The sequence below is a fragment of the Leptodactylus fuscus genome, chromosome 2 (assembly GCF_031893055.1).
Source record: "Leptodactylus fuscus isolate aLepFus1 chromosome 2, aLepFus1.hap2, whole genome shotgun sequence".
Taxonomy (NCBI): domain Eukaryota; kingdom Metazoa; phylum Chordata; class Amphibia; order Anura; family Leptodactylidae; genus Leptodactylus; species Leptodactylus fuscus.
The window spans coordinates 113,090,146-113,116,869 of record NC_134266.1 but is presented as its reverse complement, the minus strand read 5'-3'; the positions used below and the strand labels follow the sequence as shown (position 1 = coordinate 113,116,869).

The window sequence follows — 26,724 nt, the reverse complement described above, 5'->3', positions numbered from 1 at the left end:
CATGAATCTGGGGGCAGATGAAGGGTGTATATGAAACTGGGGGAGAGATAGAGGGGGGACATATAATTTACGGGTGACTGTAGGAGGATTATACTGTGTGCGGGCACATGAAAAATTAACGAGTGGGTGGAGTCAACACAAAAGTGGGTGGGGCTAAATTTGTCGCAGCGCGCGTAGCGCGCCGCACATTTTATCCCTCTTTTGGTTCTTCAAAAGTTGGGAGGTATGCTGTTAGTATTATATCTACCTGTATACTCTGTGTATTGTATGCAACCCCAAATGTAAAGCACCATGGAATTAATGGTGCTATATAAATAAATAATAATAAAAAAAGGAACCTATCCAATTTCTAGCTCTCTAAGGCAAACACAGTCAAAGTTCTGTCAAACTGATTGAGCCCTAATATATAGTAAAACTCGAGCTGCATGTCAAACACCGTTAGTGTGAGAGGAAAGAGTCAGCCGTATATAAAAGGCTAACACCCGCTAGGCATGTGTGCGCACGATGCTTCCGCCATAATATTACAATGGTTGTCTGGAACCGATTAATATCACAAAGGCTGCCAGAAAATCAGAAGTTGTTTACACATACCAGAACATTTTGCCAATTGTTTGCTTCCAGCTTTGAGGGAACAGTTTGAGAAGGGCTATTTCTGTGTCATCATGACTGTACCCCATGTACCAAAGGCAAGGTCGACAGTTTTATGGAAAATCTTACTGGCCCAGAATAGAGCCCTCACCTCAATTCCATCAAATACCTTTGGGATGAACTATATCAAAGATTGCAAGTCAGACCCTCTCATCCATTGTCAGTATTCTCACCCCTGAAGTACTCTTCTGGATAAATTGACAAAAATTCTCCAACACACTCAAATTCTCTAGATGGCCTTCTTAGCATAGTGGAAACTGTGAAAAGGGGCAGACTCCATATTAATGCCTAGTTATTTAGAATTTGTCATAAAAGCTCCAGTAGGTGTAATGTGCTGTTGTCCTAATACTTTTGTCCATATATATATATATATATATATATATATATATATATATATATACACACACACACTCACCGGCCACTTTATTAGGTACACCTGTCCAACTGCTCGTTAACACTTAATTTCTAATCAGCCAATCACATGGCGGCAACTCAGTGCATTCAGGCATGTAGACATGGTCAAGACAATCTCCTGCAGTTCAACCCGAGCATCAGTATGGGGAAGAAAGGTGATTTGAGTGCCTTTGAACGTGGCATAGTTGTTGGTGCCAGAAGGGCTGGTCTGAGTATTTCAGAAACTGCTGATCTACTGGGATTTTCACGCACAACCATCTCTAGGGTTTACAGAGAATGGTCCGAAAAAGAAAAAACATCCAGTGAGCAGCAGTTCTGTGGGCGGAAATGCGTTGTTGATGCCAGAGGAGAATGGCCAGACTGGTTCGAGCTGATAGAAAGGCAACAGTGACTCAAATAGCCACCCGTTACAACCAAGGTAGCCAGAAGAGCATCTCTGAACGCACAGTACGTCGAACTTTGAGGCAGATGGGCTACAGCAGCAGAAGACCACACCGGGTGCCACTCCTTTCAGCTAAGAACAGGAAACTGAGGCTACAATTTGCACAAGCTCATCGAAATTGGACAATTGAAGATTGGAAAAACGTTGCCTGGTCTGATGAGTCTCGATTTCAGCTGCGACATTCGGATGGTAGGGTCAGAATTTGGCGTCAACAACATGAAAGCATGGATCCATCCTGCCTTGTATCAACGGTTCAGGCTGGTGGTGGTGGTGTCATGGTGTGGGGAATATTTTCTTGGCACTCTTTGGGCCGCTTGGTACCAATTGAGCATCGTTGCAATGCCAAAGCCTACCTGAGTATTGTTGCTGACCATGTCCATCCCTTTATGACCACAATGTACCCAACATCTGATGGCTACTTTCAGCAGGATAATGCGCCATGTCATAAAGCTGGAATCATCTCAGACTGGTTTCTTGAACATGACAATGAGTTCACTGTACTCCAATGGCCTCCACAGTCACCAGATCTCAATCCAATAGAGCATCTTTGGGATGTGGTGGAACGGGAGATTCGCATCATGGATGTGCAGCCGACAAATCTGCGGCAACTGTGTGATGCCATCATGTCAATATGGACCAAAATCTCTGAGGAATGCTTCCAGCACCTTGTTGAATCTATGCCACGAAGAATTGAGGCAGTTCTGAAGGCAAAAGGGGGTCCAACCCGTTACTAGCATGGTGTACCTAATAAAGTGGCCGGTGAGTGTATATATCTTTGCTACTTTATACTTGAATCCATTCCACGAGAATTATAAAATGTTCTAGTTGAGAAAATGATTCTTTGTGTGTACCCATGTATGTATTTAGATTGAAAGAAAAACAAAAAAAAACAAAAAAAAACAAACGACAAATGTTTTGTAAAATTTAATAACATTTTATTGATAGTAATACAGCTAACAAAAAAAAAATTAAAATAATGATTCACACATACATAGATCCGGAGAAGACGCACTTTCCTGAGCTCAGCATTAACTGGACATTTGTGCATAGTCTGATGTGTATACACCTAGATACATACACAACCTGACATCCCTGAGGTAGATTTTTTAAACGTTGTATAGTTAGTAAAATATTCCCTGCCCACCCAATCCAGACTTAACACTGTGACCTGAGCCATTCCGGAGTATAATTTGTATAAATATATATGCATGCAGTACATCTAAAACAATCATCTGCTAAAAAACATATCTGGTAAACATCCTAAAAGTTGGACTTAATATTAGGACTAAAATTAAAGTGAAGCTCCATTTTGGAGTCATCCAAAGACATTCCTAAAATACATTGCTAGGAATACCAATGGAAATTATACACATAGTACATAATGTAATTGACAAGTGATTTTTGTGGCTGTAAGGATACATAAGGAATGTTAAGGGTCCTTGTATACAACCAAGACTGTCTGGAAGGCTGCTAAATATATGGAAGGCTTCATGCAGCCCCCTATATAATGACTACCCTCCAATATTATCCAAATTACTCCAGCTCATGGTTGAGACATGCATTATAGAACTGACTGACTATCATAAGGTCTCTCCATATACCAAATTGGAGCTGCACTTTAACCACATTTTTAGCAGCACAGACAATAGACAAATACTTGTTTTCATAAGTCTCACAAAAATAAAATATCCTTGGATTACATCACTGGATGTGGAAAACAGGATACATACAATTTCCCCTGTATATTCATCCTGAATATCAGGGCCCTCCTTTATTCATAATAAAAAACCAAATATATATATATATATATAAATATGTATTATTCTATGTTCTTATCATATACATATATAGTTCTATGTAAAACTATATATATGTACAGCGAAATATACATATATAAACCAAAAAATAAATATGTATCCTGATACAGTGACATGACCCAGCAACTTCTAACTGTAGCGCTAACTAAAGGGAGTACCAGATGTAGAGGGCAAACTTACGGATAAATAGAAAACAACAAGTTATATACAGTTATAGAATGTGTATATACAGTAATACACTGACTATCCAGATATATATTTATAAAGTGCTTAATGTCTCTCAATACCCACACTATATAAATATACATGTCTTCTTGATATAGGCTTTGGAGGCTCAGGATGCGAAGCATATCAATGAATTGGACAGCTCCTTCCTAATAAATGATAAACTGTAAATAATGTGCAAGTAACTGGAAATAAGAAAGCATGGTGTTAAAATCTCATGCTCACAGGTGTATTTGGGAAACAAATATAGCTGCAATGTGTTTTTCAAAGACTATAAGCATACAGGCAGATGTTTAAGTTGTGGTTAAGATGCAGACATTGCCTCTGAATCACACACCCCTGTCTGACACTGCCCTTCTGACAGAACAGAGCTTAAATAGAACATGACGGACCAAAACTAAGAATTAGGCTAGGTGTAGGTCACATGCGTTCTTAGGGTATGGCCAAACTGCTGTTATAGTACGAAGACTGCAATGGACATTAATGGCAGTAGAGTAATACACAGATAAAGCCTCCTCCATCTGCATTCATTCCAATTCACTATAATGTCTGAAATATGACAGACACTTTCTTTCACTAAGTTTGCTTACTTTTGTCACATTTCAAACAGTCAGAAATGGTTTGGATGCTGATGAAGGAGACCCCATCTGTATCTGTGAATGGAAACATACACCGGAGCAAGGGGGGGGCTCCATCTGCAATTGTAATGTCCATTGTGTTCATGTGATGGATAAGACCAATGGACATTAAATAACGGTATTGTGAACCCACCATTCATTTTTGCACATTATTTACATATCATTTCTTATCAATAAGCCAGTGTTCATAAGCAGCCTTATTTATTAAAAAAAAACAAAAAACACAACACACAAAGAAATGGTGATTAAAATATTTAAAAACAAAAAAAAAACAAAAAAGTCGGAAGTACAAGACGACATTTTGAGCACAACAGTATTTCAATATGCAAAGGTATGAATATGCAGAATCAGAAACTAGGGATCTTGAGGAATCTCTCACTGGGAGCTGACATGGTAATTTTTTTCCTTCTAGTTCATAAGTAAGTAGACTATTGCAATTTTAATTTCATATAGATTAAATTGCAATGTGTTCATTTTATAGAGATGGGTTTCAAATATCATTTAAGTTTAAGACATATATATGTACTTTTATCTGGTGACCTTCAATATAAGGAGAATGTGATTATAGAAGTACCACCAAAATAATGGGGTCTTTGTATACTAGACTGTAGATTTTTCTCTGACTAAAGGTGTTCGGCTTGGTTCACATCTGCGCCCGTTCTCCGTATGGACATTCCCTTCGCCTGAAAAATGTGGAAATGGAGTCCAGGGGTTTCCTAAGGTAACCACTTTTTTTTATATCCAAACTTTTGGCCTGTACTGTAGATTGGGTTTCCGTTCATGGAGTCCCCAAGTGGACCCTCTGAACGTAAACCCGTGCACAGATGTGAACCAAGCCTTGGGTGTTTCTTACAGAAAATGAAAACTTCCATTTTTGTCCAGTTATCCTAAATTATAGAGAGAATTAGAACTGTAAATTACTTGCTGGCAGACACCCATAGTGGGACAGACTTACCACTTTTGATACAACTCGACCCTTGTGAAAAATGTACCAAATTGTGGCCAACTAATAAATGGTATGAATTTTTTTTTTTTACTACGCAGTCTTAAGATACACCAGAATTATCATTCTGTTTCAATGTGACAAATTAACGCATTTTCAGGCAAAGTTTATACTAACTTGCTACTAGTAAATGTGGGCCAGTGTTTCTAGTTCAAAACTAGAATCCCCATCTGCTTCAAGTACAGCTTGAATATTTTACAAAAAATTTTTGATTATTTCTTAGCCCCAATTCTGCTCTAGGCACAATGTGAAGTTCACACCAGTCCAAATTTTGTATTGTGGTTACAATTCTGGCATAAATGTGGTGCATCTAGTTTGAGCTAAAATTTTTCAACCTGCTAAACATGTGCACTTTGGATAAAAAGGAGACTGTGGCCTAAATGTGTTATAATGTGTAAAAATAGGTTGCAAAATTGTAGCTCAAAGTAAGATAACTAAAAGATGGTATAAACTTAGATTATACAGTCTAAAGATATGCCAAAGTTATCATTCAGCGCAAACCACTGTGATAAATCTGGTGCATTTTCAGACTGCCCTAGTTTACACTGTCTATTAGTAAGCTTATGTCCGTTGTAGGTTGTATGACATCTCAGTGAAATTACTAAACATTAACATTAAACACATTATATTTGTCATAGATCCATCACATTTTGTATTACATGTTTCATATGGAATATGTTAGTTTTGCAGTGAAAACAAATAGTGTGAACTTAGCCTAAGGAATTGCAGCTAGTCTGTGTTAGCTGGGCTTGATTCATCAATAGCCGGCTTTTCCTGTAAACTGACAAGCTGTACAGCTTTTACTGGGCATTGTGCCACCATGTGACTTGTACATTGACAGAAGTGGCATTTCTTGGGTTGAGGAGGCAAATTACATTCTTTGGCATGATGATCCAATTCTCCGCAGTTATAGCATCTGTAGGAAAATAGTAAGTGTTAAAATGGGTATACAACGGATTCTAGCACTAGTTGACAAGCTGAGAACCATTTGTGAGGCTGCTCATACAAAACCATTTAAAAAAAAAAAAAAAAAAAAAAAGACACAAGTTTGGCTGACCATCGTCTGTTAAAATTGGCAGGCGATGGAAAATTTTCGGCTAAGGTTTACTGAAAATAACAGTGTATGGCATAGTCAGTCATGCTAATGTGACCCATAGTTTGCCACTGCTCAATTTCCAAGGATTTTTTTTTTTTTTTTTTTTTGGGGGGGGGGATTATTTTTAACCTTTTTGCTGTCAAAACAGTCTACACGAGTCCCATATAAGCAAACAAGGATAGCTGAAGCAACCCTAGAGTATGAGGAACCGACCAATAGTCTTCAAATATGTAAAGAAGAAAAATTGCATTATAGTCTAGTCCTGATTCTAATTTTGCTAAAGGCTGGGGTTACTCCTACACCTTAAATTGCTGTCCACTATAAAAGTATTTTGAAAATCTCAAGTGAGTAGGTTATACTTATCCTGGAGCAATTTAAGATTAAGGACCCGTGTTGCATTTTATTTTTTAACCTGCTGCGGAATTGCTGCATTATTGCAAGTGTTTTCTTTATAGATTTAATAGGGGAAGAAAAAAAACAAAACAGGAAAATGCAGCAAAAACTCAATGAAAAATGCTTTGGAAGAAAATGCAATACGTCTGTGCTACATCCTCCCCCCCCCCCCCCACACAGGTTTTTTTTTTAGCTGCATTTCTCTGCCTTACTCGAAGGCCCCATGTTGCAGAAACGCAGCTTTTTGAGCCAAAGTGATAGAAGGGAAACATCTAAGATCTTCCATTCCTTTTCAATCCACTCCAGACTGTAGCTCAAAAAACCGCAGCAAAATCTGCAACAAAAGAAGCTGCGTTTCCGCAACATGGGGCCTTAGCCTAAAGAGGTAATCCAGTGAACATAATCTATTACCATAATATTAACTGCAGCAGAAGGCTACATTTACTAATATACAGGATGAACCCTGCTGCACAGATTCAACTCTTTTTACGCTACTACTTACGAGCCTGAAGTCTTTAGGTTCAGCCTCACCGACCCACCCTTACTCCAAAGAAAGTAGTAGAGTGCTGTCAGTCATGTGATCAAGAGTTACATCTGTGTTCGGTACTCCATTCGGGGAGTCCGCTTGGGGACCCCTGAATAGAATACTGAGTGCATTAAAAAGTGCTAAGAAATGAAACCACATGGACCCCATAGACTATAACGAGGTCTGTGTTTTCCACACGCTGTCCGCACGAATCATATTATAGTCTCTCTTAACCTAGAATGGCCTCTCTGAGTCTTCTTCCGGCACTGGCTTCAAACTTCTAGGCATGCGCAGTCAGTTCTGCCATCAGGCCTCAGGCAGAGCCAACTGCACATGCCTGCAGCCATTTTCTTGTTGCCGTTTACTCCAACATACTGTATAAGTGGCCACAGGAAAGTTACCCTAGATATTGATGTCCTACCAGTAGTCTTCTTGAAATATCATGAACTTTGAGCAAGCACCAGGGCTGACCGCTCTGGGTTGAATGTCATCTTATGTGTATGGCCACCTTATTTTGTTAACTTGGTATCTAACCAAATCATACGCCTAGGAAGTTACTTGTATGATTTGGCCATTAAAAGTTTTAGCATAAAAACAGTAGTAACCTTGTGGAGAGGCCTGCTTTCAGAATTTTATAGCTTAAAGTATTTTTAATATTTCAAGGTTAAAATGTGCTAAAAGTTAATTTTTATTTATTTATATAAGAAAAGGGTAGCTGCATTTCCTTTACCTGTCCCCCTTTGGCTTTCTTTTCTGCTGCCCCTTTACTTTTAGTCTCCTGTCACTTCCCATGCAAGGAGCACCGTCTGGTCCTGTCACTCGTATGGATTCCAAACCCTTGGAAGATTTCTTGAAAGTGAATTCTACAGATTCTCCTTCCTTGAGGTTGCGAAAACCTTCCATATGCAATTTACTCTGAGTAGGAAGAAAAAAAAAAATTACTATAAAGAGATCATAGAAGAAAGCAAAAATCAAAGAAAGCAAAAATCAAAAGGACCTATTTTTTTTTTATAATTCAGTTTTATTGGAAAATATGTGTCAAATCAATCAAATATTACGGGCAGAGAGAAACCTGGTCCGGAGATAAACACGGACAATGGACAGACAGACCACTGAGCTACTGGTTATATACAGAAATCGACAGACCTCATTGACTGTTTCAGGTGTCCATTGTTTAAAACTGGAGTATAAAAAAAAAGCCATGCATGCAGGACTTTGATGATTTTAAGGGTAAGTTCACAAGGGGATTTTTGGTCAGGATTTTGAGGCCGTAGCCACCTAAAAATCCTGACTAAAGACGGCTCCCATTAAAATCAATGAGAGGAGCTCAGTTCTTTTTTCTGGGAGCCAGTTTGTTCTGGTTCCCGGAAAGAGAAGCGAGATGCTCATTCTTCAGGCAGTTTCGCCTCGCAATTCAGTCTGAAGACACTCCCTCCTCCTGACTAGGCCCATTCATTGGGCCTAATCCGGAGCTGAGTGCACGACTACATCCCGGTTTAGTGCACTGGCTTTCAGTCGCAGCTACCCAGATTTTGGTCTGGAGGCTGCCTCAGGTTCCGCACCAAAAAACTCTGTCTGAACTCTGGCACAATTGTAAATGTAACTTGCTATGCTTAACTGAAAACAACATCAGCTACTTTGTAACACATATTCCTGCATATTATAACAAGTAGAGGGAAAAGAGTTAAAGTTTGAAACTAAAATAGAAGATGAAACAGGAGGAAGGAAGAGGAAAAGGGTACAGGCTGAGAGAAACCTAAGGAGGGAAAGGCAGGCGGGAGGGGACAGGGAGAAAATGACTTTTTTAAACCAGGTTTTTAGGTTAAAAAGAAAGATTTTTTAAAATATTTTTTTAAATGTCACCAGGTATATTTACAACAGGCAATAATACTTCTATAGATAACACCCACTAACCCATTATTGCATCCACTATTGACAATAGAAATTAGCACAACTTTTCTACTCCCTGTATAGAGCATGCCTATTGTAAGCATGTGCACTAGGCCTATTTTAGGGGATAACATGGTACATGATACAAACTCCATGCCAAAGTTGCCCTTTAACAGATTCAAACTCAGGACACTAGTACTGCATGGCTTCCCCGTGCCCAGAAAAAAAGGGTGCATTGCAACATTTTGGGTGTATTCAAAGATTTTTTTTAGGCTGATCCTGACAAAATATGTCAAAAAATCATGGAAGAACTGCTGCTTCCTATCACTTCAGTGAGAAACAATTACCTGAAAAAAAAAAAAAAAAAAAAGTGCCTTGCTCATTATTTCACACTTCAGTGCTGAAACAATCAGACTCGTGGCAGAGAACAGACAGGTTCCAAACCAAAATACTTGTTTTCCTGTGGAGTATTCTGGCTGGATGAGCACATCCTTAAAAAAAAAATTTAAAGATTTGTAACCAACAGACCCATTTTAGTAAATGTCGATGTTGCAAATCCAACAGAGATTTGGGATGGAAGTGGCGCTGTGATACGAGTTCCCACTAACTACAAATACAGTATATGCTATGAATTAAGTGTTCTGTTTCAGTGGTTTCTTGTTATAGAGTACAACATTTATCATATTGTATAGAAACATTCTATCATATTGTATAGAAATATATCAATCCAAATCAATTCAGGTCTACTATCTTTTGGATTCCTTTGTAGCCTATTTTTTGTAACAAATGTGTAAAAGCGATCTCTTCTCTCCAGGTGGGGGGTGCTGTGCTTCCCTTCTTATGATGGAGAAAGGATATTCAAACTATCCATGTAAAAGAACAAAGGGATCTCACACATGCTATACATTCCCTGCATTCCTAACAGAGTGGGGGGAGGAGAAGGTGGCATGGGGGGGGGGGGGATTGTTTGGTGAAGGCTACTCCAATATGTAAGTAGCCACATGTGCTGTGCTTTGTTTAGTTGCTTCAGAGACCATGATAAATGCCATCATGTAGATTGAATGCTATTTTATATCAGTTATTAAATCAATCAATAAATATAGTGGTTTACCATAAAATATCTAACATTTTTTTATTGTATGAATTACATTTTTTCCAAATGTCTGACGTCATTTACTAGAAAATTATTAACTTTCAGCCTTTCATTTGCCAAGATATCTGTTGTCTCTCAGTTAAACCTAGCATGGTCTTTGTATTGATCAGCAGGTAAAACAAGCTCAGGCTGTAATGAATATGCTATGTTACTTATTACACTTTGCATGTGCAAGAACATTGAAAACAAGGTATTAATTCCAAGTGTCATATGTACAAGGTAAAATTATGTTCGTATTGTGAGATGACAATTTTATATGGTCAGTATTACCTTGCACCATATGTGTCCTACTTTGAACACACACCTCTTCAGAACAGTGTCCAACTCAGAATAACCCTGCAGGCACTTTATTGCTGTGTGAGCACATTATACCCTCACCTATTGTCTACTTGTTAACCCTTAAGTACTATCAGGGTGTCTATCATAATGATATGTGTATGATAGTGGTGTATGATAAACACCATGATAGTACTTAAGGGTTAAAAATGCAAACCCTAAGAAAACTTTTAATATTCTTTAATTTATTATAAGATACATAGTACCTGTGCAATCTACTTATTGCATGCACCATCTATACCACTATAGCACTTTGTGTTTTTGACTACCTACCTTTCTAACACCATAATTTCATTCACATAGCCATAGGGAGCTTGATTTTTACATGGCAAATTGAGCTTCCTAATGGCAGCACTTAATATCCTACACAATGTACTGTAAGAATTTGATTTTTTTTTTTTTTTTAAAGGGTGGAATATAAAAAAAAAAGAAAAAAAGAAAAAAAAACAAAAAACGAACAATATTCATACAGGTTTGTTTCACACAGGCTTTGCATATTTATGTCCACTGTTAAATTGTGGAGATATTCTGTAAGGTACACACTGAGCTGTATGGCTCTGTGGTACACCGGATGTGCTTTTGTGGTGCAAGTGATATGTTACCTTTTTTCTGCAAATCCACACGATCACAGACATACCATATATATAGTTCTGTTGCGTTTATGATTTAATGCCTCATAAAAAATAAGAAATGAGGGGGAAGGGGGATTTCCAAGCAAAATACCCCCCCCCCAAAAAAAAATAAAAAAATTAAATAAATAAAAATGATTTGGGTGTTTTGATTTTGCTACAACATACACCTTATGCAATAAATATTTTTAGATTTTAACAGTGCAGGCATTATGAATGTGGGGATGTCTAATGTGTATGTTTTTTTATTTTTATATGTGATTGGATTTTTCCACGGTCTTATTTTTTTAACTTTTTTTTTTTTTTTTTTTTTTTTAAAGCTACCCCAACCCCTCTCCAATAGAAGGCGCAAGCAGCGATGATTAGATTATAGCTTAGTATTGGCTAAGACCCTAGACCAGTGATGGCAAATCTAAGGCACGCAAAGCCCTCTATGCTGGAACGCATCACACAGTCGCCCGGATCGCTCACTAATGGGGAATCCGGTACAGGATTCCCCGCTGATGAGCAATCGCTGCCTTCAGTTGTATGTGCAAATGCACATACAGCTGAAAGTGGTCAGTGTAGGCCGCAGATCACGCGATCACGGTCTATACTGACTGCAGAGTTTGACCTGTGCCCCGCCACAGGTGCCATGACGTGAGTTATCATCGCCTGTAGTCAAAAGGAGGTGGACGCCCGGCGGCTCTTCTGGGCAAGTATAAGAAAGTGTGTGTCTGAGTGTGTGTGTGTGTGTGTCTGTCTGTCAGTCAGTCATACTGGAGAGCATGTAATACTGTGTGTGTCTGTGTGTGGAGGGGGGGGCATACATACTGAGAAGCATATAATACTATGTGTGTGTGTGGGGTACTGGGGAACATATAATACTGGGAGGGTGTATTGAGGAGCTTATAATACTGTGTGTGGGTGCCACTGTGGAGCATATAATCCTGTGGGGGGCTACTATGGAGCGTATAATACTGTGTGTGTGTGGGGGGGCTACTGTGGAGCATATAATACTGTGGGGGTTACTGTGGTACTGTGGAGAATATACTACTGTGTGGTAAGCCTACTGTGGAGCATATAATACGGGGGGGGGGGGGGTCACTGCGGAGCATATAAAACTGTCTGGGGTCCCCTCACTATTTATATCACACAGTATCTGTTTTATAGCAGACATATGATATTAGTACAGGCTGTAACAACATTGCTGGTCACTATAAAACAGATCCTGTGCAATGTAAATCGTGAATGCAGAGATTATTACCTTTTAACACAAAGTTGTTTGCATTATTGAAAGCTCTGTAAAGCCCCATTCACACAACTAATTTGAGGGTCCGTAACTGTCCGCAATTGTGGATCTGCAATATATCAAGTTTAAATTGCAGTGTTGGCACTTCGCGATAATTTAGTGGGTTTTGGGTTGCAGTTTGGGCACTCGGTCTCAAAAAGATTCGCCATCACTGGCCTAGACTGTCTAGAGTACTACTTTGTTGCAGTCATTGTGAAATCACTCGATCGCGATTGAGCCCTGAGACAGGTAGAGCTCACTAGTAAGATAACATTTTCAGTTCCATTGCTAAAAACAAAAGTGAAAGTAAAACAAAACTACTCAGATGCTATAGTCGTATCCGACAGCTTTCATAGGGGATCTTGCTGCCACAACCATTTTGTGTAAACCAGCAGAGACCCTGAAACTATGCCCACTCAGCTCCTCAGCAGGTGCCATATCTCCCTACATGATCCAGGACATACCTGGTGTGCATAGGGCTTATTATGCCATGCAATGTATCGCATTGGCTCATCTGCAATGAAGCAACCTGAGGCGCCTCCTAGCATAAATCGGAAGAAGGAATTGTTTTTAAAAATGCCACAAGCTATTGGATTAATTCAATAGGTAGCAGACGATTGTTTATTCACCCATCCACTTCTACCTAAAATTTTAGGTGAGCCACAAAAACCCCCACTTGATCTCAACTTTTGCCAGGGCAGTTTACAGAGAAACATGCTACTGAAATCCCTGGCAGAAATTTCTGTGTATTTACCCTGCACAGTCTGAACCTTCTTGTTATTATGGAGTATTTTATTGGGTAGGTCAGGCCGGTTGTCCTATTCCCACTTTCAGTTAAACACTGGTAACAAAAGAAAGTGCTTCATGAAACAACGTTACAGATCAGTAACTGGTTAGTTAGCATACCTGTTAATATTGTTTAACAAGCATTGTGCAAGTAAGGCCTGATTAGCATCTGCATTCAGTATTCCATCTGGGAGTTTGCATTGGGACCCCCTGAACGGAATACTGAAAGAATTGACAAGCGGTGAGCTTACGAAAGCACACAGACCCCATAGACTATAATGGGGTCCGCGTGTCTTCCGCAGTGTGTCCACACGAGTCATGCGGAGAGGAAAGTAGTTCTTGAAGTGCTTTTCTGTCCGCATGTTCTGTGCGTACACTGCGTGGAAGACACACAGACCCCATTACAGTATATGGGGTCCATGTGCTTTCATAAGCTCACCGCTTGTCAATGTGTTCAGTATTCCATTTGGGGGTCCCCAAGTGGACTCCCCGAACGCAGATGTGAATTGGGCCTAAGTCAGTGAAAATTTCCATGCATGTGATTCACCATTAGGGTAAGGTCAACGTATGTCTTAAAAAAGGACAGTGTCTGGTAAAAGGAAATGTAAGTAGGGCATGATTTTTCTTTACTAATGCTACAAATCTAACCCTGCTGACCAATATGGACATTAACAATCATTCAGCAGTATTATGACTAGTAGCTATTTTGTAAAAGAATAAAATAACTATTTAAACAGGGCACAAAACAAAGCCAACTTACAAATAGTATGAATGAGTGATACCTTACAAAATTTGCTAATTTTGGAGACGCAGGAGGGAACTAAAACCCATTCTGTTAAAGGATTACATTTATGTAGTTTTGAAGATTAAGGCCTCTGTAAGCCTGCATACAATCAGTTTATTTCAGTATATTATCTGCAATTATGGATCCATAATTGTGGATAGTATCCTGTTCTATGGGTCTGTATACACATCCATAGTTTGTTATAGCTGATTGTGGCTGTTTTCTAAGGCTCAGACAAAACATGGAACAGTTCCACAGTGGCTCAGTGGTTAGCACTGCAGCCATTCAGCGCTGGAGTCATGGGTTCTAATCCTGCCAAGGACAACATCTGCAAGCAGTTTGTATGTTTTCCCCGTGTTTGCGTGGGTTTCGTCCGGGTACTCCGGTTTCCTCCCACACGCCAAAGACATACTGATAGGGACTGTAGATTGTGAGCCCTATAGGGAATGGTGATTCTCAATGTCTGTAAAGTGCTGCAGAATATGATGGCGCTATACAAGTAAGCATAATAAATAAATATATCCTTCTGTTTGCAGCTTTGATCATTCATTCAAGTGTATAGAACAGTGAAAATCATGAATGACACATGGAGACCAAACCGTGTACCATCAGTTTTCACTGACCTATACACTGCATATGCTCATGTTCATGGGGCCTAAGTGCTGTACTCACAGCATCTCTTCTATGGTTTTGGTGAATACAATGTCATTTGGAATTTAGCTTCTGGTTTTTGTATATCTTATCTTAGTCCATATCCTGCTTACACCGATGATATTGGGATAGGAAATGTGGTGATCTGTGGTGGGAGGTGTCTGCAGCCAGAACAAAACCATCAGAGCTTTTGATGTGGGGAATGTTAGTGGCTGCAATAAGGAAATTGGACATCCAAGACAATAAAAAGAGATATGTCCAGTATCCCACCCACACACTTCCAAAATCTCTTGAGAAGCCATAGGTCAAGCAAAGGTTACAGTGAATCCCTTACTCAAAGCGCATCCCAAAATCTTAGTTCTGGTGTCTGCAGGAAGTCTCATCTCCAGAGAGAAATGTAAATTATTAGAATTGATAAAATTGGATAGGACTAATAATAGATTGATTTCTTTTATACAAATATATCTCAAGGAAGTTCACAGTAGACGATTTCTTCCTATTTAGATTTTGTAGCATTCATCATACTATGGCTTTAGAAAGAAAAAAGTTCACATTCCAAAAACTTTGAAGGCTTAAATTTAAAATATTTCCAACCATAATAAATTATTAGAGATGAGCGAGTAGTATTCGATCAAATACCTCGTCGCCATAGGAATGCATGTAAGCGGCCGAACACCAAGGGGTTAAACGCATTGAATATTCGATGCACTTAACCGCTTGCTGTTCGGCCGCTTACACGCGTTCCTATGGCGGCGAGGTATTTGATCGAATACTACTCGCTCATCTCTAAATATTATGTCTTGCATGGGATACAGTTCAATAGGCACACATAAACCATCTAAAAACTAGCATTTACAGTCCATTCACACAGTATAAACACGTCAAAATACACGTGTAAAATGTCACTGAAGTCAATGGGAATCTTACTTTTACACAGGGCCGGCGTCAGCGCACGGCATAGTCGGGCAAGTTCCGGGGCCCACAGAGCCTCTGGGGGCCCCCCGGCACTTGCCTGTCACGATTTCAGCTCATCGGCGTCCGTCCGCCGATGAGCTGGAATACATACGCGATGCAGGAGCTGAGAGATCAGCTCCTGCTTTAAAGCTCCGGCCCGGCTTGCGTGTGTAGGCGTGATGACGTCATCGCATCACGCCTACACACGCAAGCCGGGCCGGAGCTAAGCAGGAGCTGATCTCACAGCTCCTGCATCGCGTATGTGACTGGAGAGAGGAGCATCGGGGGAACGATGGAAGGTGAGTGATAGAAGGTGAGTGTAAGTGTTTGTTTTTTATTACATATTAAGGTGAAACATAATGAAGGGGGCCCATGAAACTGGGGAAGATGAAGGTGGTGGGGAGAGAACAGCATGAAACTGGGGACAGAGATGGAGGGGGCCCAAAGAAACTGGGGGGCAAATGAAGGGGGGGGGGGGAACAGCATGACACTGGGGCAGATGGAGGGGGGGGGGTTTGAGAACAGCATGACACTGGGGCAGATGGAGGGGGTGGGGAGAGAACGGCATGGAACTGGGGACAGAGATTGAGGGGGCCCAATGAAACTGAAGGGGCAAATGAAGGGGAGGGGGGGGAACGGCATGACACTGGGGCAGAGACGGGGGACATGAAACTGTGGGCAGATGAAGGGGGAGAACGTGATGAAACTGGGGACAGAGATGGAGGGGGGACATGAAACTGGGGGCAGAGGAAGGGTGTATATGAAACTGGAGGAGAGATGGAGGGGGGGCATATAATTTACAGGTGACTGTAGGAGGATTATACTGTGTGGGAGCACATAATAAATGAATGAGAATGGGTGGAATCAACATAAAAGTGGGTGGAGCTAAATTTGCAGCGGCGCGCAGAGCGCGCCGCACATTTTGCCCCTCTTTCTACTCTTTAAAAGATTGGGAGGTATGGCGTTGGTGACGCCACACTCCTGCATGACGTCACTCGCTTCATCTGCAACGCACAGTGTCTCGAATCCCCCACCTCCTTTACAAGGGGGCCCACTGAGGCTCTGTCGCCCAAGGGCCCATAAAAACCTGGAGCCGGCCCTGCTTTTACACGTGTATTCTTTACACATGTATTTTGCCAAAACGAGCGCATGTTTACTCCATGGGAATGGACCCTTAGACTGCACACTGGATCTTACTAACTTCATATGTCACTTGAAACATGCTGATAGATGCTGTGTAGGGGAAAAAAAAAAAAAAAAAGTACTTTTCCCAGAATAAATGTTTATTACCTATCCAAGGATAGTTGATAAGTATCTAAGGGATGGGGCTCTACTGATAATGAGAACGGCGTGAATGCAACGTTTTCCTCACTGCAGTGACATAGTACCCCCGTTCTCATGATCAGTGAGGCCACCAGCCATTTTCATTGCCTGATAAAGGCCTCGTCGTCAGACACATTTTTACACACATTGCTTTTTGCTGCAGTCCACTACATGGGGCTTTATCCTAATAGTACAAGTTAACTACATCTAGGATTTTGGAACTATTGTGGCAAGTCAAATACAAGGTAGAAAACAGTAATATATATATATATATATATATATATATATATATATATATATATATATATATATATATTTCAATGTAGGTTGTGAGTCCTACATTTTTTTTCCCTATAAGTATGTATTTGGAGTATGGAGGGAAATCTGCGCAAACACGGGGAGAACATACAAACTCCTTGTAGATGTTGCCCTTGGCAGGATTCGAACCCAGGACTCCAGCACTGTAAAGCTGCAGTGCTAACCACTGAGCCACCATTTTGCCCCTTATAAAATAGTATCATCAGATATGTGAGTTATTTATTTTTAAATTTGATGGGATAGGCCTACTACTTGCAAATATAAGGAATACATACAAACCCAGTGCAGGATCCTCATCAGATTCAAAACTTAAGATCCCTTCAAAGCAACACAGTTAACTACCAAGACACCAACAAAGTACTAAGCTTTTCTTTATTTTCTGCTCACATTTCACTCTAATAGCACTGAAACCAACATGTAAAACTGAAATTCTAAATGTACTTACCTGATGCACAAACACATCTACAGGAAAGTCCAGGTCAATGCCTTCTTTTTTGGTCATTGTGAGGAAGCCAAAGCCCATTCTAAGATTGAACCATTTGCATGTTCCAGATCCATGAAGGACCTTGGATTCTTCTGGTTGATGAGGATTTGAGTCATCACTAACAGGCTTAGAGAGCCCACCTGTAAATGAAAACAAAACAAGCAAATGATAAAAAAACCTCACCAACTTTAAATATCTGTGACTGTTGAACCAAATGGATCCCAATGAATGTAAACGGATCCATGAGGTATTTTTCATGGAGTCTGTCATTGTAATAAACAAAATGGAGCAACATACAGTACTGTGTTAATGAATACCAATACAGATGTGAACACTGCCTTAGAGGGTTCATCACAATTATACAGTATATACACTATATGGATAAAAGTATTAGGGCACCTACATATTACACCTACAGGAGCTTTTATGTCATCCCATTCTAAAGCCATAGGTGTTCTAAAACATTTTGGAGTGAATTTGTAGGAATTTTTACCCATTCAGCCAAAAGAGCATGTGTAAGGTCAGCGCTGAGGGTCCGGCTCACAATCTCGTTTTAATAAACCCCAAGGATGTTGAATGAGACAGAGATTAGGAACAGAAAAGGGCCTTCCTCAAACTGTTCCCACAAAGTTGGAAGCAGACAATTGTCCAAAATGTGATCAGAACTAAGCAACCTAAGCTAATTCCTAAAAAATAACCCCATAGTATTATCCCTCCTCCTTCAAACTTTACAGTTGGTACAATGCAGATAATGTTTTCTATCTAACTCATCTATAAGACACCTTTCCACTGCTCCAGAGTCCAGTGGTGACCTGCTTTACACCAATCTCATGCTAGACCTGATTTACACCAATATCAAAGCCATACCATGAAGCTGCTGAGGCACAGTTTTTGCTCTGATGGTGACAGGGTCATACCACAAACCATATTTATACTAGATATAGACTAAATAGCTGTTAAGGCCGACTGGATGTGATTTATAGCTCCCTCACAGTACCCATAACCACCCAACCTCACAAGGGTGATGTCAATCACATCTAAAAGGTGTGATTAGCAAGGGGACAGCTTGACTAGGCTGAAGCTCCTCCCCTCCCACGTGACTAATTGGGTTAATTTGCATATGTTTTTTATGCTTTGAAACATTTATAACTTCACTTTGCTACAAAGATTACAGAGAGGAAGCAATGCAAAGGGAATTATTTGATCCTGTACATGATGGGGCCAGTTTACATAGGAAAAAAACCACCTGACTGGCTCCCTTTATTGCAATTCCAAAATTCCAGGGTCTCTATTAATACACTATACTGCGGGAAATTAACCACTTCAGTACCAGGCCCACACACATTTTCGGGGTTTTTTGTATGTGCGGTTCTGAGGACTGTAACATTTTTATCATATGTTTTATTCAACTAATTTCTGCATCTTTTTTTCTGTGTTTTTATTTTTGCATGTGTTTTGGTTTTTCTTTTTACATCTGGAAAAATATAAACAAAATAGGATAAAAATCGTATCTTTTTTTTCAATTTTCTTTTTTTTTTTATTTAATAACACAAAGTGCTACTAAAAAACTTTATAAAATAGTTTTTCCTCTCCATTACAGTAATTTTTATTTTGTATGGTGTCGTCGGGGGTGGGGCTATAATCTTTAATTATTATTGGTGTATTATTTTATTTATTTTAAAAATTATTTTATTTACATAGTTTTTTTTTTTAACTTCTCTATTATTATTATTATTTTTATTTTTTTTTTATACTGTGTCCCAATAAGATCATAATAGACCTTTGCGGACATCTGATCACTTTGTTTTGTATTGGAGACTGTTTTTGTCCTGTGTCATTTAGCCCCAGTTGCAGGAGGAATACAGCCTCCTGCACGCTGTTGTAAGGCTGAGTTCACACTGAGTTTTTTGGTCAGCATTTTGGTCAGGAAAAATCGGCTTAGTAAAATTCGTGTGGCGTTTTTTGGCATGTTTTTTTTAAGGCTTTTTAAAAAAAAATGTTTTAATGTGGCCAAGCATTATCTTCTTAAAAACGCTTCACGGATTTTGAAGCATTTTTTTTGCCAATTCCATGTCATAAAACACACCAAAAAACTGAGGCGGAATTTTCGCCTCCCATTGACTTGCATTGATTTTTTCAGGCAGAATCCACCTGAAGAATGGACAAGTCGCTTCTTTTTTCTGCTAGCAGAAAATACTGCTAGCAGAAATAATTTACAAGTGGATTACATAGTGCTGAATGGTGAAATGTTTTCTTGGAGGAGGATTTTGAGGCGGATTCGGCCTCAAAATCCTGACCAAAAAACTCTGTGTGAACTCAGTTTAAGACTAATAGAGCTGATCTGGGTCCTGTAGGACCCAGCAGCTCTTGTAAGACGTTGATCCCGGCGGATCACATGACCACTGGGTCAGAGAGCGGCCACATCATGGTGGCGCTCATAGCTGTGTATACAGCACTCATTGAGTTCTGTATACACAGTGATCAAGAAGGCAGGGAAGGTTTATTGGTAGCTCCAGCTGAAGTTACAGCCCGCTCCCTGTTTCAGCAACTGCACGATCTAATGTAGTTGCTGAGCTCTGCTTGGACGTACCGGTATATCCTTGCAGAACAAGACAACCAGATTCCGGACGTACATATACCCAATGGGTGGTCTGGAATTGGTTAAGGGAGTTTTCAGGGAATACCGAATGCATTGACAAGTGGTGAGCTTATGAAAGTACACCTACCCCATAGACTTTAATGGGGTCTGTGTGATTTCCGCACGCTGTCTGCAGGAGTCATGCGGAGAGAAAAGTACTTCATGAACTACTTTCCTCTCCGCATGACTCGTACGGAAACCGCGCAGAAAACGAACGGACCCCATTCAGTCTATGTGGTTCGTGTGCTTACTTCTTGTCAGTGTATTCCATCGGGGGGGGGGGGGGGGGTGTATCCCCAAGCGGACTCCCTTAATGGAATACCGAACGCAGATGTGAACCAGGCCTAAGTTTTTATATTAAGCCGTAATATGGCCATGCACATGAGCTGGGAAAGTATTGTTTAGCTTTTCCATATGTTTATTTTGGCGTACTTACTACATTGTCTTGTGAGGGGTTTTTTTTTTAACAAATTGCCCTTAGCATTGTTTGGCTCTTGGCATCAGTATATAAAATTAATTTAGGGCTGGAATACACCTGTAAGTTAGGACTTTTTCACATATCTGATTTTCAAGGACATGTGCTGTCCACGTTCTCCACATGTTCTCCTATTGGTTATTTGGACATGTTCTTCACTAATGTAAAAAATGGAACAACCATGGACAACGTGGCTTTTCCAGCTCTTTTCACTGCATCAATCATACCTATAGGGAAACCGCATCAGTTTTGGTAAAAGCAGCGTTCTGCTGTGCGTATTTTTCAGCAATGTGTAGATGGGAATCACTAGATTCGGTGAGACTGTAAGGGAGCCTTCACACGATGTAACGCTCCACTCATTTTGTCCATTTAAGGCTGAGGCCCCACGTTGTGGAAAAGCAGCATTTTTGTTGCAGATTTTGTTGCAGTTTTTTGAGCCAAAGCCAGGAGTGGATTGAGAAGAAGGTAGAAGTACTGTATAAGACATGTCCTATATATTTCCCATTCTCTTTGTAGCCATTCTTGGCTCTGGCTCGATAAACCACAACAAAATCTGCAACAAAAAAAAGCTGTGTTTCCGCAATGTTGGGCCTCAGCCTAAAGTACCATGTTTTTTTTCTGCGGTGCTCCTGCCATGGCCAAACTGCTGCATTTATGCCATGTGATGCCCCCAGCTTTAAATTCAGTAAGACCATGTGCTCTCTGTGAAGAACACAGGCTGTGAAAATACGTCTGTGAAAGATGTAAGCGTAAATTAGGCTAGAATCACAAGGAATTATATTCAATGTAAGGGATGGGGGCTATGTACACAATACAATTGGTCATTATCATGGATATACCTTCATACACTGAAGTATGGGGGATACATGAAAACAGGTGCTCCTTAGGTGAAAGATGGTTGTGAAAAATGGATGGTTCCACGGCTGTTTTGCACCATTTTAGTGTGTATCTAACCTGCAGTATGCGGTGGGAGAAATTTGTAGCTGCATTTGGTTTTACTTGTACTAGTTGTGGTTTAGAAATGCTCATTTTGTGGTGCAGTTTGTACAGATATTTAAGATGCCAGAGCATTATAAAGCTATGCCAATTCCCTGCATAAATATATGTTTTGTTACAGATTCTGTCAAAAATGGGAGATAAAATAGATTAGCATGCGGTGACAAACTATTATAGTCAGTACAATCTGCTGGACATTGTAGATGTCCATCATGGAATGGATTTGGCATGGCCATGATTCTCACAAAGAGCTGAACAATGAAAATGAACAGCACAGATGTGAGCAGGTAAGCAGACTGGTTACTACATACAGTTTGACCCTAAAGAGTATTGTTATACTGTACTTAGGAAAAGGATCAAGCACTAAACCTGGCCATAGATACAATGATTATTGCAAAGCAGAACAATTAGATTTGTAGCATGTATACAGGGCTAAAAAATCACCAATTCCTATTTGTTTTCCCTTATTAGCAGTAAAAACTAAGATTGTAGCATTGATCCTTCTATAGTCTTAGAAAAAAAATGAAATAAAAATTTCCAACAATACAAATTATTTTTTTAATGGAAAATAAAATGACTTAGTGATTGATATCTGCTTTTATATGCCATTTTCCAGGTGATTGTTCCATTTGCAAAATACAAAAACCGGACTACTCTTTGTATAGTGATAAATCTTTATGTCTGTGGCCAGGTTTAGATAGTCTGGTACTGACTGATTGTATTACCAATATACACAAATAGTAATAGTTATTGTATAAAGTAAATGTATTATTGTATACATCTATTATAAGAGTCTATGCAATACAAGAGCAGAACAACAATCCAAATATCATTCAGATAACTTTTACTTTACTGTCAATATAACATTATTTCCTGGTGAAATCTACACACCAAGCTTTTCCAACCTCTGAAATGACTAGGAGCAGTAATGCATAGAACTAGTATAGATCCAGCAATGGCCCTTTGTACTATCACTGACTTCATAGCCATGTGTGATATACATTTTACCTACCAACACAACTATTCCTAGTTCTAAGCAGAAACCCAGAGCAAGAGCTTTCATCCTGCAGATAGGCATGGCATCTCCACCTGGTTGGTAGCAATGCCCACTGAGAACTTTAGCACCACCAACTGAGTATTAATGTGTAATTTTGGTTATGGAAGCTTCTCTGCACGGAGAATACTTGTCCATATTTAGGCTGGAGTCTCAGGTTTAATACACAGGTTTGGGGTATATCTTAAGAAACCCCAGCAATGGAGGCAGAGCAGCAGAAGCATGGTGAGAGGGTCGTGGCTTCACCAGTAGGCACTGAAGGGTCTTCAGTCTCACTCAATAAAACATAAAACCGAACCAGTCCGAACCATTCCCCAACTTACATGCACCTTAAACCCCCTAAAAGTAATAGAAATGAATTCATCACCTGTGAGTTCCTTGTTGGAGACAGGTCCCATGTTCTATGAAGCTATACAGTACAAGTTCCCGTACAAGCAGACGTGCCGAATCCTTGAGTGTTTTGCAAAGAAACTTCAGTATCTCCAACTACCCACCCTCCCCCAAAACTAGGAAAGGAGATTAAGGGGGAAATAAGGTTTGCTACATCTTTACTAAACAATGGGGATGGGAGGGCAGTTGCCTTTGAAAAGAGCCAAAATTTTGCAAGACAATTGGAGCCAACAGGCAAAGCTTCCCCTCTCACTCCTGCTCCTCCTCCTCACAACATGCTCTCAAATTTTAGCAAAATCACCTTTGGGGTGAGGTGCCAAGAACTACCCAAAACCCCTCAGTTCCATCACCTTCTGCCATGTTGAGCCTAAAGGTTAAATAGTTGTCTTCTATCAGAGGTCAGGCTAAGCTCCCACGTAGGTCCACATGACTAAATGTTGTCATATTGTCACCATCACATGCTCCTCGTCAAAGAAAGAATATCCTCATACTGCTCTCCCTGGAAAGATTAGCAATTTGTGGCTTGGGGTGTCCCCACTGCCCAATCAGCGGCAAAGACCACCTGCCAGGACAAAAATGAATGACTAGCACACTTTGGCACACCATTGAGACCTCCCCTATGAATCCCACCTCCCTGGACAAATGGAGCTGAAAGATGACCAGTCAGGGGTTGAGCTGACCTGGAGTGATTTCCCAATTCCATCTCCTCTTATTCCATTCCCTCCCCCACAGCACAGGGGGGGACATTTGAGAAGACTTCATAGTCTTCCTATTTTCGGTATTTTAGGATTCTGACTTCTCGATATTCTCAATTAGCCCATTTCTGGTATTATTGGCCAACTTGTAGTAGACGTGAAGGGTGTGTGTGTGTGTGGTGTGGGGGGGTAGCTTCATGGGATCTTTTCTGGCAATGATCTTTAATAAATATATACTTATTTATTTTACACATAACCTTATGACAAAGGATTCCATTCTGGAGATGAGACTCTGTAACAGAACTGTTTAGGCTGATACTATGTATATATCTATAGTACTATGGTATATTAGCAATACAATGCAGAGCAGACAGCAGGACACGGCTCCTTATTGCCTGAGGGCTCTTCTTTATTAAGAATCTGTTTAGGTGCTAACTACTTACAACCCCCATTGAGGAATGTAAAGGCCATCTTTGTGTGTCACACCCAGCATAGGACAAAGACCTTGTCGCCAGTGTCCGGCCACAATTTCCTGTGGTCAGTTTAAACTAGTCCTGGCCGCTGGATTTAATTGAATCTTTTAACTGTTCCCTGCCCGGATTAGAGCAATGCCTATCCCATGCTAGACGGATAAGAGAGAGATCTCTCAATGATCTTATGTCATGTAATGTTTTATAGAATGAAATCGCAGCCATACACTTGTATGGACTGTCACCAATACATATCAGATCTGTTCTTATCCATAAATGAGGGCTGAGACCCCCCCCCCCAGGTAGGGGAATACCTGGAGGTGATCTCAAATGGAAATTTGGTGGCAATGGGACTTTCAGGTCTGGAGGGTTTGTGAACCAGATGTAGGGTCATGACTGGGTTTATTGGGTAACCATCAGCTCAGAAGGGCCAGAATCCCCTCTCCTGGCAGGAACTAGAGACTGGGGGAGGGGGATGCTTCCGATTGCTTTCACCTTTTTTGGCAACGGAAACAAGAGTAGTGGGGGCAGAAAGGAAGATAAATATACCCGACATTGCTGGGATTCCTGGCAATTTACTGAGAAGAGAAGCCAGCAGCCGGCTAACATTTCCCATGCTTCATTCATTGAGACCATCACACAATGCTGATGGGTGGTCGGTACAGGGGCGATTAGCGCAATTCCTAATCCTTGCAGGAGTATTTCTGCAGGTAACAAGGTGAACCCCTGCACCCCGAGTGGCTTCTTGGAGGCGTCTCAGAGGTTGCCCCACCTGTATAATGTGCTCCGGCTCAGCACACAATACAGATTTGGAATGCAGACTCCTAACCTGCCATGTATATGCTTGATTTACATTAGCATTGGCGTCCTATTGTTTACTATGCATAGTCGAGGTGACCGAATCTCCATTGAATAGATAACACTGTGAGATCTGTAGAGAAAGGGTAACTGGCTAAACAACTCTTTTGTTAGAATAGTGGAGCTACCCCTGTAACAGATCCCAGATCTGATAACATTGTACAGACCCCTGAGCAGCTACTGGTCTATTAATGGGGGTACCTGGTCTGCAGGCTGTATAAAACACATCACAGCTGTATAAAACACAGCAGCTCATCTAGTGTCTGTAGTATCTAGTCACAAGTCTGCTGGAGATCTGCTGTTAACTATATCTCCCCACCCCTTGACTGTACCCCAAGAAAGTCTTATATTGTCAGAGGGAGCGTTCCTTATTGCCCAGCGATGATGCTGAGCTGTGAAGCACCCCACCACCCCAAATACAGGTCTATGGAAGAGTACTGTCAGGGAGAGGGTGATCCTCACAACTGTAAAGTGGCCCTTCTCACAGTGGGGAGATATTGATGTCAAAATTAATGGCACCGATATCTCCAGGACAGGGACACATATCGGGAAAACTTTCTAGCAGTATATAAAACCACACATTGATGAGGATATGAAAGGTTCTCTTTAAAGGTCTATTAAAGTGGGAGGGTGGACTTTACAAAGGGGTCTGGTCACAAGTATGAATTAATTATGTGATCTTGTCTGGGGTATTAAATACATTTTGGGGTTCCAAATTAAAAGGAGTCTGTCAGGTCCAAAATGCTTTACAGACCAACAATAGAGCTATCTAGGGGCCTTTAATAGGAACAGAAATACAGTCCTATGAAAAAGTTTGGGCACCCCTATTAATCTTAATCATTTTTAGTTCTAAATATTTTGGTGTTTGCAACAGCCATTTCAGTTTGATATATCTAATAACTGATGGACACAGTAATATTTCAGGATTGAAATGAGGTTTATTGTACTAACAGAAAATGCGCAATATGCATTAAACCAAAATTTGACCGGTGCAAAAATATGGGCACCTCAACAGAAAAGTGACATTAATATTTAGTACATCCTCCTTTTGCAAAGATAACAGCCTCTAGTTGCTTCCTGTAGCTTCTAATCAGTTTCTGGATCCTGGATGAAGGTATTTTGGACCATTTCTTTCTACAAAACAATTCAAGTTCAGTTAAGTTAGATGGTCGCCGAACATGGACAGCCCGCTCTCAAATGATCTGAAAACAAAGATTGTTCAACATAGTTGTTCAGGGGAAGGATACAAAACGTTGTCTCAGAGATTTAACCTGTCAGTTTCCACTGTGAGGAACATAGTAAGGAAATGGAAGACCACAGGGACAGTTCTTGTTAAGCCCAGAAGTGGCAGGCCAAGAAAAATATCAG

At 40.4% G+C, this 26,724-nt stretch overlaps 1 protein-coding gene across 1 annotated transcript; it reads right to left on the bottom strand.

Annotated features, from left to right (window-relative positions):
• Positions 1-5,916: 5,916 nt before the first annotated feature.
• On the bottom strand, positions 5,917-23,341 carry LIN28A (lin-28 RNA binding posttranscriptional regulator A). Its single transcript, XM_075266402.1, has 4 exons — positions 23,311-23,341; positions 17,742-17,920; positions 7,933-8,117; positions 5,917-6,103 (listed from the first exon to the last, which is right to left on the bottom strand). The coding sequence occupies exons 1-4, from the start codon at positions 23,339-23,341 to the stop codon at positions 5,917-5,919; spliced, it is 582 nt and encodes a 193-aa protein (XP_075122503.1).
• Between the last annotated feature and the right edge of the window lie 3,383 nt (positions 23,342-26,724).

What these genes read in the sequence shown, in the direction of transcription:
- LIN28A (XM_075266402.1), bottom strand. Translation starts at nt 23,341, where the DNA reads ATGGGACCTGTCTCCAACAAGGAACTCACAG. An exon ending in TAGATGTGTTTGTGCATCAG is followed by an intron (nt 8,118 to 17,741) that starts GTAAGTACATTT and finishes CTTCCTACTCAG; the next exon opens with AGTAAATTGCATATGGAAGG. An exon ending in AGAAAGCCAAAGGGGGACAG is followed by an intron (nt 6,104 to 7,932) that starts GTAAAGGAAATG and finishes ATTTTCCTACAG; the next exon opens with ATGCTATAACTGCGGAGAAT.